At 36.7% G+C, this 13922-nt stretch overlaps 1 protein-coding gene across 1 annotated transcript in view; it reads right to left on the bottom strand.

Moving 5' to 3' along the window:
- Window positions 1-13922, bottom strand: part of KITLG (KIT ligand) — a gene marked incomplete at both ends in the record, with an annotated part of 48405 nt that overhangs the window by 884 nt on the left and 33599 nt on the right. Inside the window, 5 exons of the mRNA XM_079533088.1 lie at window positions 504-580; window positions 1073-1182; window positions 8287-8388; window positions 9273-9435; window positions 10298-10477. Coding sequence (XP_079389214.1) covers window positions 504-580; window positions 1073-1182; window positions 8287-8388; window positions 9273-9435; window positions 10298-10477 — 632 coding nt within the window. The remainder of the gene's footprint in view (window positions 1-503; window positions 581-1072; window positions 1183-8286; window positions 8389-9272; window positions 9436-10297; window positions 10478-13922) is intronic.

Below are 13922 nucleotides of genomic sequence, written 5' to 3'. Positions count from 1 at the left end.
TACTCCCAAAACATTTTAGCGTGAATTATAGTAACATGAAATATTCTAACTTAAAACTATCCCTCGGTCTCTTTCCACAGAAAATAACAAATTTCACTTCTTTTTGTTGCTTCCTCTACAGGTCTCAGCCATCCTGGGTTGGCTTCATTCTTCCATTGTAAGGTAACCCTTCAAACCTGCTTCTTTTCATCACTATTCCTTACTTGTTGTATGAGTCATTGCTAACAAATAATTTTGTACACAGGTATCTCTTCTGCATTAATTCTTATGTTTCATACTGGACCTCCTTCAAAGGGCTGATACTAAGCATACTTTTCAGATCTACAGCAAACCCCAATAGCGTGGCTTAGTTTTCTTCTTTGATTGGTTGTTTGTAGGTTTGTTTTTTGTTTGCTTGTTTGTTTATTGTGAGAACTAGAGAAGAATTTTCAGAAAATTTCTGAAAGATAATCTTACATTTCTATACGTATATGTGTGTGTGTGTGTGAAGTGGAACTTTGTACCTTATCTCATTTTCCTCTTGACAGCCATGACACTGTGTAGTTTCATTACTTTCTGGTCTGGATTTAGGATGTGTTTTCTAGAAAGAAAATGCAATAAATGTAAATATTCTAAAGCTTTAGCTGAAAACTCTGAAAGCAATTGTTACTCCAATTTGCTTCAGATTTTCAATATCAAAATAATTTTGCAAAATGTAGGTAAAATACTGTCTTCTAATACACATTTCCTAATTGTATAATTTTAAAATTAAATATTTTTTATTGTAGAAAATGCTACACTGGCTAAAACCATAGGAACCCATCTCAAGACATAAGAGAAGAACTGGGTAATTAGGGGAATCCCATGCTTTTAATTTCCAATTAGAGAAATATCAAACTGACAAGACAAGTTTTGTAAATCGGTGATGGAACTGAAGAATTTGACAACAAAGTTTTATGTTTGCATGTCACACAGTTCAGAGAAGATCAAAAAAGAGGTCTATGACTTTCACATGCAGAATCATTCTGTTCTTCCAGCTTCTCTATAGCCATGAAATATAACTACGCAAACAATTAAATGAAATATTTCTTACCTTCCAGTATATGGCTCCCAAAATAAACCCAATGAGAAGAGACAGTAATGATGTCAATGCTATGCTGATCCCTTGCAGGCTGGAGCTGCTAATGAAGCCAAGTGCCTCTTCTGCAATTACAGATGTTCTCATTAGTGAAGACAGATTTATGGCAGAAAACCATCTTCAGGGCAATACTATTAACAAGAGCACTTTTAGGCATCATCTACATAACATCAAGATAGCAAAACAGATACTTCAAAATGCTGTGTACATGAGGTGCATGTCATCCAAAATATCATAAGAACTCTTTTTGATCACAGAGATGCTCCTCCCCCTTATGAAACTGTTCTGTTTAATAGTTCCAAGACTGATTATCTTTTTTGTCATTTGTAGAGCACATTCTTTTTCCCTCACTTTGAGGGAAAATTTTTTTTTATCAGCTTGTAATTATCTCGTATCACAAAGTAATTCCTGCGAAGACAAAATATTTGTCACTTTAAAACACTCACTTCATGCATTTGTTTAAGCTCCATAAGGCACATATGACACAGAGCTTGATTTAACAATAATAAGTCTGACTCTATTTCTAATGTCTGCCTGGTAAGGTCCTGCTGACTTCAATAAGATCAAAACCTTGTAAGTTTAAGTCTAGCTACAAAATAGTGTGCTATTTTGTTGCTACCATTTCTTGATAGCTTTTTGCATTTTATACAGAATAGCCCTAGTTCTAGTTTTTTATGAGAATAAGAAATTCCATTCTCCTCATATGGAGCTGTATGCATACCGAGACTAAAACGAGGCTATCCAGTTATTTGATCAAGATCAGCATGTGAAAAGTCCTATGGAGTCACCCTGGGATCCACTTTCTGAAATGCAAAGTGAGCTGTAGGAGACTGCCAGTCTAGACACCATACACCAGGCTTGCAGTTAATTTCAAAATTTGATATTTGCAGCTCAAATGGTGGGTGTATTGTCAGATTATTGCAAAAGAACCAAATTGGAAGCATAGAAAAAGTGTAGGTAATTAGATACAGAAATGAAAATGGAGTTGTAGGACTAGAAGTCTGTGCAAGTGATTTACACAAACAGCAAATTTCTAAGCACATATGGTGTGAAATGCTGGGTCAATCAATGTGTGTTTAGTACATTATTAAAGAGCCACTGAGAAAACACTTTAGTTTAGAAAGGAGCATTCTTATAATTAACTGGCAACTCACTTTCATTCTCTTGAGTTTTTCTGCGTGTTGTGTTACAAGCTTTTACACAAATATTTTTTCTCTGAAATTAAGCCATATTTCTAGAGTTACCATAGAGAAAACTATATGAAAACAAGTCTACACCCCTTGTTATGTACTGTTTAAAACTCTAGATTCTGACAATAGGAGCTTGAATTTTACTTACATCAGTAGGCTCATTGCACTAAAAGGAAACATTGGACAAACAGAATAGATGATAATTTACTGGAAAGAAATATGTCTAAAGAGGAGGGAAAGTTCTACAGAAATGAACGTCAGTTGAAAAGAGTGGAAATTAACAGGAGTGTGATATCTTCTATGAAAGTCTGTCCTAGGTTAGGTATAGAGGTGTGTTTATTCAAATTGAACTTTGAGAAATCTGGACAAATTGAAGTGGTGTGGAGATAGTCTGAGTAGCTGAAACAAAAAATCCTGTCGTTAATTTATGCAACTTGTATTCACATGAGAAAATTTCTATAATGTTCTTGTGTTCTAGTCAATTAAAATGCAACACTGTTTTGCCTAATTACATTAATCATTCTTCCCAGTGTGAGACTGGTTAGTTGTAACGCTGAACTTATAGGGATGGTCATGTTTTCTGGATTCTGTTCTACAAACTTCAGAAAAATAGAAAAGTGGGGGAAAAAATTTTCCTCAGGTCACAAAGAGCAAGTCATTTGATAAGAAGTTTTTGCAGACTGTTTAACCTCAAAATCCTCTATCTGCTCTGTAATGCCTGTTAGAATGGTATGGCAAGCATGTTGATTTTTACGTCAACTTCTAAATAAATAGTCTGCATTCGGGGAGATCAGTGTTATTCTGGCATGATAATTTTTACAAATTTTCACTAACTTTAGAGAGTCTTAGATAAAGAAGAGTTTTCTTTATAATGAGATATCTAGAAGTAGAAAAATCTGATTTCTGAGAAGATATCTACAATGCAAATGCTTTCTTCAGCATCTATTGAAAGTGATATATATTTAGTTTTCCATGTGAAGACCTGAAATCCAGGGGCAGAACCTAAATACAGTCAAATTGTAAAAAAATAAGCAACAAAAATGCACGAAGCTACTTTTAAAAACAAAAATAGATTTTTTTCTCATAATTTCATTCTGTTTGAGTTAATTTGAAATTTAAGTAACCTAAATCTCCTTTTAAAAAGCAAATAACAAAATATCTGTTAAATTTATTTTTGAGTCAGGAAAAATATCTCTTGAAAAATTTGGAGAGAATAAATAAGTCATGCATGGCAGATTTTATCGTGTGCTTTCCATTTATCTAAATACCTAAGTCAGAACAGGTTGGAGAATTTTCAGTCTGAAGAATCTCCCAGATTCTGTGCCATAGTGAAGGGAAATGAGAAAGACAAGCTGGCTGCCAGTAGTTTTTATCCCTTTAATTGAGACTTTTTCCTCTGGTAGAAATTGAACTAGAACAGCTCTACACAAAAGCATTCCCACTTTTAGTGTTTGAGAAGAGAGAGCAGGAGAAGGAATAGGAGGAACCAGGTGGTATGGTAACTTCATGAACTCTTTGGGCAACACCAGAGGAACTTCTGGCTCTGCAGTTGGTAGGTTATTTACTTGAAACAGACTTTATTTCTGCAAGGTGCTAAAGGGATGTGGAAGCAGGCCAGCACCGCTTTGTGCGCTCACTTCAACACCTTGTGGAAGAATCCCTTAGGAAGTGAGCTCATGTGAAGTAGATTCATGTACAATCTTCACGGACATCAGTATGTTAAGCTGAATGAAATACGTTTACATTGAAAGCCACTCAGCTACACAAAGAAGTTATTGAGCTGCTCTCCACTTTGAGCCATGTGTGTAAGTTTAGCAAGCAATTATGATTCAAATCACCAACTAGATTTTATTGCCTTATATGACTCAAAGGAATTTTCACTTTACCTCTGCTCAGCTCTAAGACAGTTACCACAAGATCTTATCTAGAAAAATGTAGAACAGCTTTCACCTGTTCATTAGGGTTTTCCATCAACTGTACAAGCACAGAATGAAACAACAATTGCATTAAGCCATGGGTAATATTTTTTAATTGTTGTGCAATTACAGAATTAAACTACAGTATTCTTTGCTTAATTATAAAAGTCAAACTTCTTCCTAAAATCACTCATAGAGATCTTTGTGTTTACAGTGCACACATGTTCCCTGAGCTGTTCAGTACTTCATAATAAGGCTTAATTATTATGGGAAAATTACAGGCAAAAATAGAAGAAAGCAACACTGAAAAGTATAAATTGCACTGTAAGAATAAAGAGCTTAGTTAAGTGCTAGTAACAGCTAGCAAGTTCAAGTTTAAGAGGGAAAGATGAGATTCATTTGGTGGAAAGAAAAAGGACTACTATAGTTTGCTTGATTAAAGCACTGAAAGAGAACAAGATTCAAGACGTCTTATCCTAACATTAGTTCCTTTTTTAGAAACCATTAATTTGAATTTTCTGTTCTGTGCAGGAGTTAATGATCCAGAGAATACAGAGAATCAGTGGAACTAAGACATAAACAATTCCTCAGTGTTTAAACTGGATTGCATCATGTAGAACCAAGAAAAACTAAAGGGAAGGAAGGAAGAATAATATTGTGGAACCAAAGATGGAGTGGGAACACGACAGAGATCTACATTAAATATTACCAGGAAAACAACACTGTGTCATTCAAAAAAAGATTAGAAAAGGATAATTGTTCCACTTTACATCTAGTTGAAATAAAATTTTTGGTTTAGATGATGTGTGAACTCTATCACAGTAGTTCAATTTTATCATTGTGCAATAATGATCGAATCTTGAGATACAATGTGCAATAAATGCAGAACAACATGAGAAAAATTTAATTTACCTAATTTATATGACATTTCTATAGTAATTATTTCACACATTATTTTATTAGATGATTTTTTTCAGGTTTGTCTAAGTTGAATTTAGAATCAAGAGCAGTTCAAGATGTCTGACTCTCCAAGCAGACTTTATTAATAGATTCAATATTTGTTATTAATCTGGAAGGATTCGTTTCTAACAGTGAATGTTTCTCAATAGTCTATGAACAATTAATTTAAATTGCTCATTTTAATAGTTTAGTAGTGAAGAGGGTCATAAAAAAAAAAATACCACAGTAGTTTTTGTCTGGGGATGCATTTTTCAGGTTTCTCCAAGTTTCTGCTCCAAATGTTTGCCTTTCTGAACTTTGAATTTAGTGATGCTGTTCCAAGAACAACCTACAGCCAGCAGACTGAGTTATCTGCCCTGAGGATTCCCAATGTGAATGTTACAACATTCATTCGTTGTTGTTTGCTTCATGAAGACAAAGATTAACTAAAAAAAAAAACTTATTTAGCAGTAAGGCCAAGACAACATAAAATTGGTACTGAAGATCATTCTCAGACAATAAGAGATGCCAATAACTATGCAACAAGTCCTTCCCCTTCCAAACTAATGACTGAAGTGTAACCAGTCAGTGTCCAATCTTCAAATTAATGTAATTTAATCTGATTAAGTGTACAAACTGTCCTCAGTCCTAGACATTTAGACCTTGTCATTTCTACATAAGGCTGTGGTATCCAATTTTCCAGTAAGTTGCTTAAGAGAATGATAATCAGTTAGAGCACACCTGTACAGCATATGGCCAGCCAAGCAATTTCTTTGACTTATTGCATTATTTTAATTAGGCTTTTTTCCTACTTGATAATCAGTTACAAAATAAGATTAACATGCCTTTTTCTGTGTTCTTGTACCCAGCACAGCTCTGGCCAGAGCTCTAGACTCTGCTTTGCTGCCTGATGACCCTCCTGTTACTGTGCTGGGTCAAAACTCCTTTCAAATAAATTGTTATTGTAGTCTGTCTCTCTCATTCTTTGGCTCCTTGATCCATTCCCATTGCTTCAGGCTGCATTTGAATATTCTTCCTCTCATAGTTACATCAAAAATTATCACATGCTCAGACCTGAGAGAGACAGGTATGCACTTTTTAGCTTCCTCCTGGTGCCTCACAGTTGGCTGTAGGCTCATCAGGTTATTTGCAGCCAGTTCTGTGACCTCCTGGATAGGAATTTATGGCACTGAGACTTCTCTTTTTCAGAGAGGAAAGCTGCCAGCCAAGAGTTGAAGGTGGATCCAAGCACATATATAGAGTGGACAGAGAATGGCTTGAGAGCCTTGAGAAGAATTTGGGAATGTCAGTTGATGAAAGACTCAAGATGGGCCAGCAGTATGAATTTGCAGCCCAGAAGGCCAACCATTTCCTGATTTGCATCAAGAAAACTGGCCAGCAAATCAAGAGAGGTGATTCTGCCCCTCTGCTCTCGTGAGACCCCTGGAATACTGCATCCAGTTCTGGGCCCCCCAACACAAGAAGGACATTGAACTGTTGGAGCAGGTCCAGAGGAGAGCCACAAGGATGATCAGAGGGCTGGAGCACCTCCCCTGTGGGAACAGGCTGAGAGAGTTGGGGCTCTTCAGCCTGATTAAGAGAAGGCTCCAGGAGGACCTTATAACAGCCTTCCAGTACCTGAAGGGGGCCCTAAAGGAGAGCTAGGGAGGGAAATTTTATAAGGGCATGTACTAATAAGACAGAGGGAAATGTCTTTTAAATAGAAGAGGGCAGATTTAGAGTAGATGTTAGGAAGAATTTTTTTACTGTAAGGGCGGTGAGACAATGGAACAGGTTGCCAGAGAAGTTGTGGATGTCCTCTCTGGAGGTGTTCAAGCCAGGCTGGATGATACCTTGAGCAACCTGTCTAGTGGGAGGCATCCCTGCCTATAGCAGAGGGTTTGGAACTAGATCTTAAAGGTCCCTTCAAACCCAAACCATTCTATGATGCTATGATTTTGTTCCAGCCTTCTTCTCAGATGACTCCGAGGTGTTGTAGGATATTCTGTTAACTACAAAGTGATTCAACCTGACAACAGTTGTGAACTATCTGTGTGGTAGCATGCGTGTTGCTGAAAACCTAGGGAATAACTAGATTACACATTTGCAACTGAAGAAAGAAGAGAATAAATAAACTCCAAGTAGGATCTGTCCTACCATCAGGAGCTTCCCACCAGTGCCTGTGCTTTCTTAATCACAAGGAATACCTGCCACACACTTCAACATTACACATTCAGATAATGCTGATATTCTTAAAACATAAAATAATAAAAAGAAATGCATGCTATCATCCTGGCATGTCTGGGAAAAAGGATCAAGGAAAACTACAGCACAATAAGCTTTATGCACCATTTCAGGAACCTTTAAGGTCGTTAAAACCCCCTGAAACTCTGTTAGTTCTCTTCACCTCAGCTTCCTACATTCCTTCTGACCCATGACAGGTAACACTGAGGCTCTTACGGAAACAACTCCAGGCTGTTTTATATGTCAGTGACCAGTCATGTAATACACTCATCAAGATAGATAAGAAGCACAGAGAAGACTAGGCTGGATAGAAGATTACAGCCTTCCAAAACTGTAGTAATTAATTCCTTGATCTCAACCAAAAACTTCCTCAGCATGAAGCTGGCCCTACTGTAACTACATACAGCAGGGACTGTCTTCAGATTTGGTGTCAACTTTGGCAACCAGAGTGCTCTCAAAATACGTACAGAGGAGCTCTTCACCCAAACAAGTATCGTAGGATCAATTCAGGATAGCTATTCTGTTTGGAGCATCTTCTTTTTCTAAGACTGAAAATGATGTGCCTGGGGTAACTGAGTTTGCTGAGACCACGTGACTAGTGAGGCCTCACAACAACAATAAGCCAACAGGAGGAGACCTGCCCTCTCCAAGAAGCATAGAGCTGTCACAGCATTACAACTTTACAGCATTTCTAAATTTTGATTCATTGCATTTTGGTGTTACAGTTGAGAAACACATGGTGCACCATCAGGCACAAGTAGCTTCCCAAGTAACTTAATTTGCACAATTAAGACGTTCTTTTCCTCTGAACTCTAACAACAACCATCTTCCAGAACAAAATGTAGACACATATTAATTCAAGTATTAATTCAATACTTACTGTTACTGTTACTGCTAGTATTACTGCCAATGCTGTCATTCCTAAGGGAGCTGGCAGCAACAGGAGGAAACGAAATTGTTTTTGTGACAGCGACTCTGGAATCTAAATAGAAAATGAGTGTGTCAGCATTATGTAACTTAAAATACAGTTCCCTCTATATGTAATGAAGGTCTATAGAGCTATTTGGCTCTTCTAAAATTTGGCTGTAGGGCTTTCTTCTTAATAGGCCAAAAAAGGCTGCCTTATTAAGAGACAGATGAGTCCACATACTGAGCTGCTGCTGAATAGCTATTCTGGAAAAGCAATTGCTTTAAACAAGTTCTTAGGTAGTGGCACTGATCTGCTTCTGTTATTACTGGTGTAATTGTGCAAATGGATATGTCGCCCTAATTAAAACAGCTAATAGCTGTCACTAGAGAGAGTAAAAGAAAAGAGAATACGAAACCTCCATTTACTGGAAGGATGAGAATCAGCTGCAGGAGCCTGACCTGAGCTAGTTGTATCTTTCACATCAAGTAAACATGGGCCTTTTCAGGAGGAGTGAGGTGAATATGGAGGTGACTTGAGGCTACTCCAGTTTACAACTTATTCTAGCTTTCTATCCTTTAAGTAGTGTAATCTTAGGCTCCTTTACTGCCTTATAAAAACTAAATAGAGCATCAATAGAAGATAAGATGAAGAATAAGAGCAATGTATGAAAATGATCCAGGATGTATTTAGGATGAAAAGAAACAGAGCAGAGCATTGTGAAGTTATCTGGATTATATTAAGGAACAATGTCACTAGAAACGATGGCAGTAGTTTTACTGCCAGATATAAATCTCCTTTGAACAGAAATACAAACTTTGGTGTTGGTGGTAATTTTAGCTGGCAGTAAAATGGAAACATTTAGATACACCATTGGATTCTTAGCATCTTGAAACCAAAGGAAAATCACCCATTTCTCTTTATTTAGATTCTGTTCTCCCAAACAAGAGCCATCTTACCATTCTCTGGTGTTTCTACAGTTGAAGGCATAATGCACTCGTTCTTATCCAGTGAATCTGCAAATTCCTTGTAGACCTCAATGGTACTATTAAAGAGCCTAAAGAAATTCTCAGGAATGAAGCGATCTTCTTCATAAAGGTGACCATTTTCTTTTATAAAATCCTAGGATAAAATATAGAATTCAACTTGAAAAGGTCGGGAGAGATGCACACATCAGCACCTCAACAGATGATAAAAATATCCAAAGTGACATACAATAGCTTAAATTTTTATCCTGTAGAAGACCAGATCTTCTGTGTACACATGTCACAACCGTTTGATGTTTTCAAATTAACTTTGTAAATAGAAATAAAATATTATTCCACTGTTGTAATAATGCCAAGAAATTAAAAGCAGTTTCCTATCCTATGTTGAAAACAAAGAGATTTTTCATTCTTTGAGTTCCCTCATTTAAAAAAAAAAAAAACACCTTGATTTCACATTACTTTGTTATGCTCTGCATGTTTCTTTTAACCTGGATCCAGGAACACAACACAATCATAGCTATTGTAAGAGTACAGGGAACAGAATACAATAGCGGTAACAAAGCAGGCTGAGATCTTTGATAATGTAACTAAAAATAAGAGCAGGATTATAAACAAGGAAGCCCAATCACTCTGAGATCTAACAGACAAGTGTGTTATGTCAGACTAAACAAAAAGTTAAGGACCATGTTAAGATTGATGGCTGTTTTCTTCTTTGTGACTGACTGGTTTTCACACAACAGTTGCTTCTTATGCCAGCAGTTCAGATTTGGTCTGGACTTATTACTCCCAGTAGGAGTGGTTAGAATACAGGTTAAAAAACTTCCTAAAGCTTGGTTCTAAGATTGTTTTCTCTTTAATGCTGACAGAACTAGATCTAAGACTATTCTATAAGAAAATCAATAGCAGTTTGATTCTGTGAATTACAGAAAACTAAGAACATACAGCACAGAAATAAATGTACAGGGAAGATGAAAAGTAGAATCTCCATGTTAGATTACCTTATTTTTATCAAAAGCTAGACATGCCATAAGATCATTTATTATCCTTGTGAGGTTATTAATGATTGAATAGTTACTTAAAACATCAGACATATCGGAAATATCCGAAAATTTCTGGAGAAGACTATGTAGACTCCTTGAAAATTCAGGCACCATCAAATGCAACCAACAGTGATTAGGCTGTTAGGGGATAAAAAGAAAGACAGAGAGGTAGATTAAATATCAGACTTCTGCAAAAACTGGTTAAGCAACTCAATGTGCAAAAGTAGATCAGACTGCTCTTTCCAATTTAAATTATCCTGAATGTCTAAATTAAAATTCACTTTCTTTGGTGTCGGCCAACTTTCTCTTTAGCTCTTTTGGTAAAATTTCTATTCTCACTGATACTGACATATTTATGGTTGTCTGTTAAATGCCATCCCTTCATTAAATTCTTAATGAATGCTAAGCAACAGTCTGTTGAGGATTTCAGCCCTAGGACATACTACTATGAACGTTTTTCGATGCTCTCATTAACCTATTTTAATTTTTTAAATAACTACTGCTTTAGCAACTTTCTACAGACTTTTTTAAAGCATGCACAGTTCTCATTTTATTATTGTTACTCTGCATAACTGAGTTAATCCCAAAGATCCTTGATTTAAATCTCTTTTGAAGAATGATTCCAGAAAAGTTTTGCTGTCAAAATTAACGTGCATATTTATCCACCTCTGAGGAAATCAGCTCAGTTAAGTTCTCTTAGCATTTTCACTGAAAGTCATTTCTGATAGAAAGGTTCTATATTCAACAGTCTTTATTTTCCTGAGATGCTGTCAACAATTTTTTTTTCTTTTACACATCCTATGACAGGATCTGTCACATCTGTGCCACTGGAATAGAGTTCAAGTCCTTCAACTGACTTTTTAGAAAAAAGGAAAAATACTCTTATGTGTTAGTCACATTGCAATGTGTGTATGGAAATCTCTTCCCAATAAATACTGCATTATTGACAGTAAATGCTATGGGAATTTACTCCATAATTCCATATATAGAGTTATTTTTTTCAACTGTTAAAAATGTATCAGGATGATTCAGGCCTGTCAGCTACAAAGATTTTGACCCAGCAATCCCAAAGGAAGATGCACCCTCAGTAACACTGAATTAGTTTCTAAGGTGTGTTTCTATGGTATGTAGGATGGTGATAGCAGCATCCAATGAATCTCTGTTTTACAACACACAGAAAGCATCTGACACTGAATCTGCTTCTACGCATAATCTCTTTTTTGTCAGTTCCTGAATTAACTCTTTCAATCTTCAGCACTGAAACTATCTCATGCACTCCTAACAAGTGAAAACTATTACTGCATTCAGTGAATGTATAATTACAAGAGCTTAAAAAGTTTAAATAAATAAAAAAAAAAAGTTAAATGAATAGCATTTGGCTTCATTCTCTGCTTCCTTTTTCTTCAAGCCTTACAGCGGGAGGGGAGAAACAGAATGAAGTAAATCAGGAGGGAGGCTTGTTGAAATGTATTCCATTCAAGCAGCGTGCAATGTTCAATGTCTCATTACCCTCAGAAGATAGAAAACAAATTTTCCTTTGCTTTGGTGTAGGAACATCAATATAGTGCTTCTCTGAGCTGTAAAACTACAAATTTTTGTGGATGCGTGTTCTACAGTGGCACAGGTGAGCAAAAGCTCTTCACTTATCCTAGTGTGTAAGGAGGTGCAAATCCAGCAGGGATTCAGCTTTGCTGTTCCTGTGGTTTTACAAATACATGAGAATCTCCTCCAAATGAACTTTTCTGCCCTGCAAAGCTTTATTGCTTTATTTCATGAGAATTTTTAGTTTTCTTTTCAGTAACATCAAGCTGTGCAAGTGTTAGTTTTCTGAATACCTACCAAACACAGGGATAAAACTGTTAAATCCAGCAAATACGTTGTTTGCCAAGAAGAAATGGAGAATTAACTCTGCTTTTTGTGTGTAAATTTGGACCAGCATTTATGTCTTGGGCTACTTACAAATCTGACTTCCTCTGTACTCTCAGGTACACGTGACACTTTTATTTCTGTATTCAACAGTTTGGAATTTCTCTCTTCCATGGAAATTGGCCCCTGATGCTATCGTCTTTGCCTTTTAATCTTCAGGTTAAACTACACATTTCACTCTATTCAAAACTACTTTTAATGCCACTCAAACGCATTGAGCTAGTGCATAATGCAACAGCCCTCTATTTAATGGATCGGGTCAGTCTGTTCCTGTTACGTGCACTACACTGACTTTCCATTAGCTTTGCATTCACTCTGCCTTCCCACCTTTAGTCATCTACATTCAAAATTTGCTACCTTGGGTACATTTCTCACTTTGTGCACACAGTGAAGATTGAAGTCTGTTGAAAAAAAAAAAAAAAAAAAAACTGCAGAGAGAGCTGTTTCAAAAGCTGAAAAAAAGGCATCTGCCATGGCTTTCTCAGCTTGCAGGGACCTCTTAGAACCTGGAGCAAAACCTACTTATTCAGCCAGCCTTTGGTGTGGTATGTGTAACATAACCTGAAATCCCCAGAAAGGAATTTGGCAAAGTGGGACGTGAATACTGCTGAATACTTCCTCCTGGGAAGGCACAAGGCCAAGAGCTACACCTTCCCTCATCACTACTGAATGTGGTGTACAAGCAAAGCGAATATGGAAATCCCAGCTCTAAACTTCTCTTCTCCCTATTTAATTCTTGGCTGCTCATTGTAAATGTAAACTGGATCTAAGTTTCTGGATGTGATGCAGCAAGATGAAATGGTATTTAAACTAAAGAAGCAGAAACTGCTTACTGTCAGCCAAAACTGAACCACAGAGGGAGGTAAGAGGTAAGCATTGAGAACGACCAGGAGCCTATTGCACAGGACTCCCTGGTGTTCTTCAGCCACAGTGTAAACACTTCCCAAGAGAGCAACAGAGAGAATAGCTATAACACAGCCTGGCCTACACAGGACAGCTGCAGTGCCCTCAGCAGGGAGTAGAACCTATTCTAAGGCTGCCCACCACTGAAGCAATGCTCAGCACAGCAGGCATCCAAATAGCTGGATTTCAAAATGCACTGTAGCCAGGGGATGATAGCTGCCTTACTGGGTAATTGCTATTTTCAGAAATTCAATTTTTTTTTTTCCATCAGTTTTAATTGTGTTATATATGACCTCGCATAGGTATTCCACAGCATTTTTTTCTGCTGAGTTTTCCTGCTTAAGGAATAAAGTTTAAATAACATGCACTCAGCATAATTTCTACTTTCACTTTTTTTCTTCTCTCTTGTTTATTTATTTACTTATTTTTGTAGTGCATGCAACAACAAACAGAACATTTGTAATGAATCCTTCCTAACTATATTACAAAAACTAAGGAAAAATGAAAACCGATTGGTAGAAAAAACCAATCAGATAGCATGACAATTGTTTTAAGATTAAATACAAAAAAAATTGTAAAGAAGACAGCAGACATTTATTTAAAAGCATCACTATGTATGGCATTACATAGAAACTGTGTTTGAATGAAAGTGTCCCAAATTTCTCTGTCTGTTTAGTTACTGACACTGTCATTTTCTGAACTTGAGCTTCTCCTCATTGGCTAGTGCATATTTGCTGTGCTTCAATGGCATTTC

Source organism: Tetrao urogallus (genome assembly GCF_951394365.1).
Source record: "Tetrao urogallus genome assembly, chromosome: 1".
Classification (NCBI taxonomy): domain Eukaryota; kingdom Metazoa; phylum Chordata; class Aves; order Galliformes; family Phasianidae; genus Tetrao; species Tetrao urogallus.
This window is presented reverse-complemented; position numbering and strand designations above follow the sequence as displayed.